Here is a 10,789-nt window from a genome sequence, read left to right as displayed (position 1 = left end):
CTTTCTTCTAAAATGCTCTAAGGAGTCATTTTTTAGCTGAGGAACAGATAAGACTTCTTCCACATTAAAAGAAGAAACTGGAAGATTGTTAACAGTTGTTTCCAATTTTTCAACAGGAGGAAAACAGACAGCACTCCTTCTCCATCTTCCTGGTGGACTAGCTCTTCCAGAATCTTTTTGTGGAGAGGGAGTTCTTTGGTCACCCTCATGTACACTAGTGTCCTCTTGTTCCAGAAATTCTACCCCTGTTAGCTGCTCTGTCTTACTTAGGAGGTTTCCTTGTAATTCCTCATTTTCTATCAAGGGACCAGTTTCTTTTGCTTCTTTTACACACGCAGTCTCTTTACTTTGTTGGAAATAGTCAGGTTTATCACAAACACACTTTGCATCTGGCACAATGTTTGAAAGCTGAAAAAGAAAAAAAAATATATTTTTTTTTTAAATCTAGGCAAAAGGTAATCCACAAAAAATCTGATTTCAAACAGCTGAAAACTGCTACTGTTTTCCACACCACGTCTAGTAATTCTCAAAAAACCCCAACTAACCAACGCCTTGAAACCTGTACGTTGGAATCTGCTCCAATGTGGGGAACAAACTTATTCTGCTTGTTCAGTTCAGTTCTGAATACCTCCTTCCAAGGATGGAGGTTCCACAGCCTCTCCAGGCAGCCTGTTCCAGTGTTTAATAGTTCTTAAAGTTAGGTTTTTTCCTACCCTGAAAACATGGCTTTTTTGATCCAACAACATCAAGGACAATACTGACTTAAGCATATCATTTACCTTATGATCAATGTCAGAAACAGATTTCAGATCATCATCTGACGCCTGAAACACTGTCTCATTGGAGCTGCTGGCTTCTACGATGGCCAGGTCCTTAGGGCTTGAATGCATATGAACTGCACAGATGTTTTTCCCTCTCCCTCTTTCAGCCACTGGCTTCTGTTGAACATCCTGGTGAGCATTCCCAGATTTGGTATTATCCAAAAACATGTCCTCTGAATTAGAATAAACAGGTGGTTACTTGACTCTGCTTGTGAATGTACAAAATCTTTTTAAAAATATTACAATAAAAACTCTGTAGTATTTTACTTACATGAAAATAACCTTCTAAACAACCATTCCAAATAACTAGTGCAACAACAACAACAACAACAAAAGCACAGAAAGCTACTGCACATCACTTAACTATTCATGCCCAACTTAGCAGTTTTAAAGACTATGAAAATATCAGTATCAATCAAAGAACAGAGGCCCCTTTTTTTTTTTGTCAGCTTTACACTAGAGTCCAAGAAAAGTAATAATCTCCAACTGGATAAATTTAAATCTATTGGATCCTCTGGACTCTACTATTACAGAAGCAAAGAAAAGTAAAAACTGTACACTGGGCTCTACCCATGCACAGAACTCCAGGTAACTCTCGACACTTTTTATGGAACTGTTGAAATAAAAAACCAGAAGCAACAGAAGGAAGAAGGCAAAACAGAAATAAAACCACATTACCTGAAAAAAATGCATTTGCCTTTGGTGAGTTTGGAGATGAGAAAGAAGATAAAACCTCTGGAATTTCAGGGATAGGACTGAGAAGAGGTTTCTTAGAAGCCACCTCTCTTTCCCCATATAAAGACTTTTTAACTTTTTTCTTTCTTCTTTTCCCATAGCTCGTATGTTTTATTTTCTGAAAAGATTGAGAAGACTAAATAGAGCACAATGTAATTATAATGATCCTGTACAATATCTTCCAACAAATAAGTGACACCATTAATGGATTTTCATGGAAAACAACTGTGTCCTCTAAAATGAAGGTGCCACTAGCTCTGCTATCTACAAATGAATCTAAAAACTCAAAGCATCAAATCTGGTTTTTGTTTCATTTCACCAAACCTAGAAGTCAAAGAAATTAGTCTTTCAGCTCAAAACTACAGATTCTTCATTCATGCTTAGTTTGAAAAGGAATATGTGTTTTCCCTTCCAATACATGAAAGCAAAAATCTTTTAAAAGTCTCACACCTTCACAATATTTAACTAGCACATAACTGGGCAAGTGCAAAGAACCACTACTGCATATAGTTGGTAGAAGAAAAACCATTAACTCATTTTCTGTTCCTGAAGTCTGAAAAGTGGCCCCCCTCCCTTTACCTCCATAATGTATTCTTTTCCCCTACATGTATTTAAACCCTGCTCATCACCCTTAACAAGCAGTAAGAAAGAGAGGTGCTGCAGTAAGTGCAGGAAAACAAGACAGGTACGATGAAGAGAATATTGGCAGCAACAGGAAACATAACACCTTTTAGAAAATCTTTACTACAAAGATCAAAATATTCACATAAAAACACAAGAAAGAAGAGACACTTGGATGGAGAAATAAAGGCAGCAGTCACCAACAGCAGTGGGCTGTCGCTTACCTGTGTCTTTTTGGCAGCAGACGTGGTTGTATTCTTTTGTCTTTGAAACTTGTTCTTTCTTGGATTTTTAGTATCTTTAGCATTTTTACTATCTATGGCTCTTGAGACGCTACAATCAGTCCCCTCTGAACTGGTGCGACGCTGTTGAGGAACACGCATTAAAGTTGTTGGAGTGCACGTGTCTGTGCACATGCATACATTGGCTTTTTTAAAGCACCACAGTTCAAGAGTCATAAGAATCACACTGTAATTAGTCTCCATTATTTCATGTATGAGGTCATAAGAGCTAGACACAGTTGGAAATTCAGAGTTATAGAGCTAGTCTCTTCACACAGTACAATATAGTTCTATTTGTAAAAAAAAAAGGACATTCTAACAAGAAAATAGTAAATTTTCATCCTCAGCTATATCTTTTAAAGAAAACAGGTTAGTTTTTTCATATTACTTTTATTTGTTTTTGCCTTGCTCCTCCAGTAAAGCTGGAACTGTACAACACTGAAGTCTGAAAGCACTCCTTACAGAAACTGTTGTACAATAAATTCAATGCACCTTAAAATTCCAGCAACCAGAAGAGAGACACGCATGACACTCAGTCTGCTTATGGCTAGAAGACAAAATGGTTAACAGGACTGAAGACCTTTAGCCCTGAACTTGGGAACACAACCACATTTTCAGTGATATTGGAAGTCATCACAGGTTGAAAATGAACTTGACTTTATTAGACTCTATCTCATGTTCCTATATCTCAAAGAAATTAAACCAAATAGAAAAATTAGACAGAAAACTGTTTTTCCATTCTCCTCAATTAGATTCCCGTAAGTGAAGACTCTGATCCTATGAATGAAAGTCTACGAATAAATCTCTTCTACATTTTGTCAGACTATTTGTGAAAGTTCCTGGAAAATTCAATATAAATAGTAAATTTAACTATCAGACTCTAACCAAAAAATGTTTTTAACAACTGGAAAATCACTTTCACTCAAAAATGAGATTTCCTTAAGACAATTACCTGCACTAACATGAGATATTTCCATATACCTGGATAGATACAATTCTCATACCTGAGACTGTAAAACTCTTAAAAAACATAAGGAGGTAGCAAAGATAATTCTGCCTGAGAAGTTAAAAAAACCCCCAAAACAACCTAAAATCACTAAAGCAGCTTACCTTCCTTTTAGTAGAAGGACGAGTTGTTATCATATCAGGTTTGTCAGTTTCTGCTATTATACATGAAGAAAATAAGAATATTGATTCAGTTTTAATCACATTTTGAGGAAATTATCCACATAATTTTTAGCATTCTGCACTGTGTGTTTAGTCATCTTAGTCTTGAGTAATATTTGCCTCATAAAGGACTATCAAGCATGACAAGATTAAAAAGAACTCAACAGCTTGCTTTACAAAACAGAGGAATTGTGAGGATTTGGTAACAAAATAATTATCACTTACACACCTTTCATAGAGATACCTACACACACGTGCACAACTTCCTTTGATTTTTTTTGTTGTTGTTGTGTTACTTGCTATTTCAAAAACATCAAAATTTCAATATCAGAATCAAGATAGAAAGCCAAATTACTTAAAGCAGGAAGTCTAATTAGATCAGCCACTTTCACAGACAAATAGCACAAGGTCAAATAACATCCAGTTAACCTAAAACATAGGTAAACACTGCAGCTACTGCAAAAACCTTTAGAAGAAAGGAAGAGCACTTGAATTTTAGCACAACTGAAATATATTCACTGCATAAAAACAAACAAAAAACTCCTGTGTCACATCTCAGTTTCTGGATACAGAAAGATGCATTATCTAATTACAAAAATGTAAGTTGGGGTTACCTTCTGAATTTTCCACAGGTAAGAGGTCTTCTGCAGCAACAGGACCCTCCACTAACTCTGGGAGAGGCTCAACACATTCCTTTAAACAAAAAAGTTAATTTTTTTAGCAATATACTATACCAGATCTATACTGAAAAGCACAGCCAGGCACTTTTATTTTTTTTTCTTTAAAGAATGTAGCAGCTCATTTGCTATATATGGCAAAAAAGAAATAGAGTATCAAAAGTCTATGAATAAGCCAAGGCAAAAACATTTCATGGGCTACCAGTACTCAACTTTAAACATATCTCTACAGGCCAAAATGCTATTTGGAATTCATAGAGCAAAAGAAAAAGTTCTCAATGTCATCCTAAAGCTTCAAGTGGACTTTATTTTAATGTTTTGGCAATTTCTTTTCAAAAACCAAGCAGACTGGGGAAAAAATGAAGCTAAAATTGAACATGCACAGAGACTAAGAGGTTGTTTTTATGGCTTTAAAAAAAACAAACAACAAACTTACATCACTGCAGTCAAAGTTTGGCTGGGGTAATGGTTCTTCGATGAGACTTGACCTTGCAAAAGGGCTGTTTGGTAATCCCAGTTGCCGGACTGGTGTTGCTCCTTTGCGCAGTGGAGTATTTGCAGGCAAAGTTTCATCAAATATTTCTGGACTTAGAACTTTTCCAAAAGTAACTCTTTTCTTCTTTGGCTTTTCAGAGCTAGGGCATTCAGTGATCTCTACTGTAATAAAATACACAGTCTGCTTAGTGAACTTTGAACTTTCATAGAGCAGAGACTTTTCAAGGTCTTTTTATGGGTTTGAGCATACTCTTAAAAATCATGCCCCCACCCCAACATCCAAATACCACCCTTACATGTCCTGTGGATTCACCTAGAATTTTCAGTACAGCGTTATTACAGTATGAGGAATTAAGAAAGATAATAGAAGACTAGAAAGGACTGGGTGGTCCACAAGTGACAGTTGACAAGTGTAAAATTTCTGGAAGATTAAATGATTGCATTCAACTCTTAAGAGGCTTTCTGAAGTTTTGGTGCAGGATTTTTTTTTGATAGAAATTACTTTCCTTGACAACCTTATTTTCCACTTCACGCAGTAGGATGCCACATGTGAGCTACTTCAGTGGTGGTTAATGCCCATCATTCTTCAGGTTTAGCAGAGGCAAAAACCTTACAGTACCACATAATACTCCATCTATTTAAAAAAAAAAGGGGAATCTGACCTGTTTGCAATGCTTCAAAGATTTTTTCACAATTAGACACTGCGAGGGATTCAGCTCCTCCTCTGTCAACTCCATCATTCGAGTACTCCTACGAAATTTAAGTGATACAATAATCTATTCAATACCATTTAATTATAATATTGTCTTTGTTCAAATCAAAAGGGAAAATATTCTTTTCTGTAAGCAACATTTAATAATCAGCCCTATTGTTTAAAAAAAAAACCCTACTTGTTTTCTACGTGAATAAAACTCAACAACATACATATAGATTTTTTCACAGCATGAAAACTTCAAACAAAGTTTCCAAGATGACCAAAGAGCAAAGAGATATCCATTAACAGCATTCAATTATTGCCGATGCATGTCAATTTGTCAAAAAATATCTCTAACCACGATTCAACTTCTGGTAGTTCAATCATGACTGCAGCAGTTCATCCTTAGTATCAGCACCTCCATATCAGCCAGTTAACCAACCTCTGTGCCGTCCATTTGTTGCTTTACTGGTGTTTTCTTCAATATAGATGGCAGAGGGGAGGCACTGGGTGTACACTCATGTAATGAAATATTTCCTGTTTGTAGAGGTGTGATAGGTGGCTTGCTTTCATCAAATATTGCCAGGCTCAGCTCTTCTCCAATACTAACTTTCTTTCTGCTTAGATCTGATATAACATTACTTCTCTCGTCTTTCGTGATGTGATCAGAACTGAAACCTTTAGAGCAAATAGACAGATATGACAATTAAAGGCTGAAGTAAAACTGAGAAGATTTAGTATTAACAACATGAACTATAAATGTACACATCTTGATGGATTCTGTGCATGCACATCATCTAGCATCTCAAAAAACCCATTTGTTTCTAGATTTCTGCTGTTACTGTGCCACATTCACATCTCATATTTTGAGAAATTTAAGAAATGTACAAAGTAAAAAGGGAGCATTGCAGGAAGGAAAAGACATTGTGCATAAGGATTTCTCTCTCATCCATGTAAACTGGGGAAAAAAAACATGTATTTTCTAATGCACAGAGAGGGACTGTACACGAACATCCCCCTCCTTCACAGGCAGGAACTACTCAGCTACACTTTTCCCTAGAAATGGCCTAACAAAATCAAAAGAAATGCCAAACACCCATTCTCAGCCCATGTGTCAGACTGAGCTTGCTTTTTCTGTCAGGATCAAACTGCTCACATACCACCCAAGAGTTCCCACCCCACCTTCCAGATACTTCAGCTCCTCTCCTAAAAGCTATTTCCTTCATATGAACTGTGCTTAAGTAAAAACAAGCTCAATGCTACGCTGCACTGAATGAGGCCCAGCTTCAGTTTTTAACAGAGACTGGAGCCTGCTCTGCAGCAGCACTTGAATAGAACATTATCTGCAGTACTTGGTTTTTTTGTTCCCCCATCAGCCTTTTTGTCAAAGTTATATCAGGTTTCTCCTGCATTATAAGTTTTAGACAACAGACACGGGATGATTGCTTATGAAACATTTCCTTAGAAATATTCTACATATTTTTAATTTCTAATAAGAATATAACAAAGATTATAAAAGTCATGAATCCTCTTACCATGGCCCGTTTCTACAATATCTCTAGTTAGAGCAGCCTCTGGTGATTCAATAGGATTGTGTTGCTCATAAACCCATTCCTAGAGAAAAAGTTTTAAGGTATTTTATATATAAAGCATCTATTTATACACACCCACACAACATGACAAAGAAAACAAAAAATACTTGTAAATGCTGCCTTTTAAAATAGTGTCAACTACGGAGTTTTTTTAGATACTTATATAGAAGACAAATTAACAACTTCATCTGTATACAAGCACAACCTTTTTTTCCCACATGGGATATCAAGTAACTGCCAAACAGATATAAGGTGAATTAAAAATTACATTCATGTCATTCCAATGATCAATAAAGTTGATTTTGACAGCTGGAAAAGCTGTATTTGCCAGATGTCTGAATTTGACATCTCACATAGTTACAGCTGCAGATACAAAATAATTAAGACATATTTAAATTTTATTAATAGAATAAAATAAGCTTTTCCACGTGATTATCCAGAAAAGAGTATGATAGTATTGACTAGAACAGCTTATAGCATCCACACTGAATGTCTGTATGTAAAAGAAACGAGCGCAGCCTCAGCAGAGCCAGCAGCAGGGGGGTTAGGCCATATTCACTGGCAATCCAAATGGATCCCTGTCCACACCAGACTTTGTTTCCTTTGACTTGTCACACTAAGATGTAAAATTCTTGCAAGGGAGACTTGCTGTGCTATTTTGTTTTTCCATGTTCCTTGCCCACACTAATATTAGTACCTTTGAAACAGCAGGATCAGGTTCAGTGTCAGTCACATCTTGGTGTGAAGACAAGACGGTGCACATCTTGGTATCAGACTTGCTGCTGCTGGTCAAATTTTGTCTTAAATTTTCTTTCAAATCAGCTCCACTGTTGTCCAACATGAACTTTTCACTCCACTGATCAAGGCTCCGCTCTTTTGTAAAAGGTACTTTGTTCTGAGCTGCATCAATTAAAACCAAAACAAAACCCAAACAACAAACCACAAAGACAAACTTCAGATTTTTCAATGAATGCTCTTTGTGTTTCTTCACCAAGAGGATGGTGAGATTTAAAAAACTAGGTAATTTTCTAGTCAGGAAAAAGAAAACTTATGCATTTTTTCAGTTCTACTTTGAAAATAACATGACCAAATCTGCAAAACAAAGCAAGTTACTGTTTTCATATAAATTTTATTAAGACCACCAATACCAGAAAAGTAAAGCAATGTAGTTTGATTTACACTATCATCTTCTCACGGTTTCCACAGATTGCTTTTGCAATACTTACTGTTTCATTAAGAAATAAGGACATTAACACGACAGTAACACAACAGGATTTCTAAAACTGCCGTGATTAAACGTTATTAAACAAAAGTCTGCACATCACAACCAAGACAGATACTAGTTTTCATTTTTCTTCAGGAGTTATTCTGAGAAACCACTATTCAGGATGCACTAAGAAATAAAGGTGGGTTTAAACAAACAAAAAACCTCAAACTAAACACAGAAAAACGGTGCCAACCTTATAAAGACCTTATATTTGTTTGTTTTATAGTGTTTGTAGTTTTTGGCCTGTATGATAAATAATGGACCAGAAATACAATCAACTTACAAGAGTCTGTTGCCTGGGAAGCATCATCCACTTGTGACAGTCCAGAGAAGTCAGTCTGCCCTTCAGCTTCTTGTACAGGTTTAAAAGATGTTTGAAAGGCATCTATCTTGTCTTTCAATGACCTGATATTTTCATATTTAAAAGGACTAGCCTGCTAAAACAAAATTAACTTAATGAGACTCCACACAAACAAAACCTCTAACATCCCCTTATTCTAAAGTAAGGTATCTAAGGTAAGTCAATAAAATTCAGGCCATGGTTATTCCTTCTACTGGCTTCTTCCTTCTGTTTCTGCCAGCACATGCTGATTCCTGGGGGGAACTAAACTGACACATTAGAGAAAGACTCTCACCTGTGTAAAAACTTCTTTGTGCCTGTTGCTCCTCTGTTGGGCAAGGTATTGAATAAGGGTGTTATTTTCTGGCGACCCTCGTGCTCCAATTGCTGATCTTCGTCTAAATTTTAATGAACTTGGAGACTTCCCTGAAATGGCAACAGGAGGAGGGAGGGAAAAAAAAAGGAAAGAAAAGAAAAAAAATACTTTTTTTTTTGTAAGAACACTTAAAGTTTTAAAATAGTAACTTTTTAAATTTTTGTTTAAGAATGATTTATGCTACTTATGAAAACATCCAAAGTTAGCTGCTTAGCTCAAGAAATCTCCCTAAGCAAAAGCAATTAACTTCCTAACAGCAAGTTAGTATCTAACTAAACTATAGTTCCAAGTGAGGAACTGCCTTTCCTCTACTTTTCTCCATTGTTAGCTAAGGAACTGTCTACCAACACTTGCAGAATTTGTCTTACTCCTCCCTTGTGAAACTCACTGACACCTAATCCCCTGGAGAGAAAAAAGTTAAATAGGGAATTAAAGCAACATCTTATCACAGTCCTGTCCTTGGACATACTCACACTCAGACAGGTAACTTGAACCTGACCTAAATTTAAGCTTTTGATTAAGAGGTTGGACTAGATGACCTCCAGATGTCCCTCTGAGAAGGACAACAGTCATTCGTCGCTCCAGCCTTACCTATAGATGGTTTAGTAAAACTTTCTTGAGTAATCCCAAATTCAGCAATTGTTACAGTTGCAAAATCAACAGGTTTTTTCTTCTGTTTCTCTGATAGTCCACAATCAGATTTTTCTTCTGCTTCGTCCCTCTTAGGTGTCAAGTAGCATTCACCCCTCAAAGAAACAGGTCTACTTCTTGAAACATTTTCCTTACTGTTCAAAGGCAAAGTATGTTCACCAACCATATCCTCTTTTAGTGTATCAAAAAAGCATTCAGTGAACTGACAGCTAAGAACATCCTCCTTGTTGTGGCATGATTCCGCCTCCAGGCCTTTGGAGTATTTCAGGGTGCATTTCTGCAACTGCACTTGGTTCCCATCACTTAAATTCTCCTTCTTGGACGTTTTGATGACTTTTGATTTAGTCACTTTGCAAATCTTTTGGTCTTTTGACAGATCAGGGCAAGAGGCCTCTTCCTTCTCTTCAGTGTATCTACTCTCGTTTTCTTTAACTTCCAGGGGAGCGCCTATTTTCTTACATCGTTTGTGCATTGTTAGTGATTTATTTTAAGCAACAGTCACACTTTGCTCTCCTGTAATTACAGGTACCCATCAAAAAGTAAAAAAGATTTTAATAAGTATTTGGTACAAGCAAGAGTTCATTACCATTCTCAAACTTTTACCACATCTAAGTTTTTCCTGGAACAAGGTGTTTAATATTGTGGTGGAAAGGGAAAGTCTTATCTCCAGAAAGAGACTCGGAAAGGACACAAAAGGAATGTAAAGGGAAACACACAGCAATATAAACCTGCAACACAAGTGCTTCATCAGTAAGGAAACACAAGGCTACACTTTCACACTTTATCAGACTTAAACTTCTTGTTAGTATAAGATACATCAGGCACAACCACACAGCGATCGTTCTGCTGTAAGCGCTGCAACAAGTATTTGTAGTTTAACACCAACTGGAAAATTTAAGACGCTGACATTTTTGGCATTTAGTTTTTTGGATTTTAAATTAAGTGTGTAGAATTCGATAACATCAGTCGGAAACTTTGGTTCCACAAATACACGCATTTTAACATATTTTGTGTAACGTGAATTAAGCTGTGCATGCGCATTTTTTTTAATTATTATTATTATTTTTTAACT

The 10,789-nt window shown here is 36.4% G+C and overlaps 1 protein-coding gene across 1 annotated transcript in view; it reads right to left on the bottom strand.

Moving 5' to 3' along the window:
- CDCA2 (cell division cycle associated 2) overlaps positions 1 to 10,189 on the bottom strand; it is a 10,607-nt gene extending 418 nt beyond the window's left edge. Inside the window, 12 exon segments of the mRNA XM_029084966.1 lie at positions 2 to 408; positions 825 to 994; positions 1,500 to 1,674; positions 2,402 to 2,542; positions 3,569 to 3,621; positions 4,240 to 4,318; positions 4,739 to 4,959; positions 5,460 to 5,547; positions 5,934 to 6,169; positions 8,634 to 8,784; positions 8,986 to 9,116; positions 9,658 to 10,189. Coding sequence (XP_028940799.1) covers positions 2 to 408; positions 825 to 994; positions 1,500 to 1,674; positions 2,402 to 2,542; positions 3,569 to 3,621; positions 4,240 to 4,318; positions 4,739 to 4,959; positions 5,460 to 5,547; positions 5,934 to 6,169; positions 8,634 to 8,784; positions 8,986 to 9,116; positions 9,658 to 10,189 — 2,384 coding nt within the window.
- Positions 10,190 to 10,789: the final 600 nt, after the last annotated feature.

Source organism: Antrostomus carolinensis, unplaced genomic scaffold (genome assembly GCF_000700745.2).
Source record: "Antrostomus carolinensis isolate BGI_N321 unplaced genomic scaffold, ASM70074v2 scaffold8095, whole genome shotgun sequence".
Classification (NCBI taxonomy): domain Eukaryota; kingdom Metazoa; phylum Chordata; class Aves; order Caprimulgiformes; family Caprimulgidae; genus Antrostomus; species Antrostomus carolinensis.
This window is presented reverse-complemented; position numbering and strand designations above follow the sequence as displayed.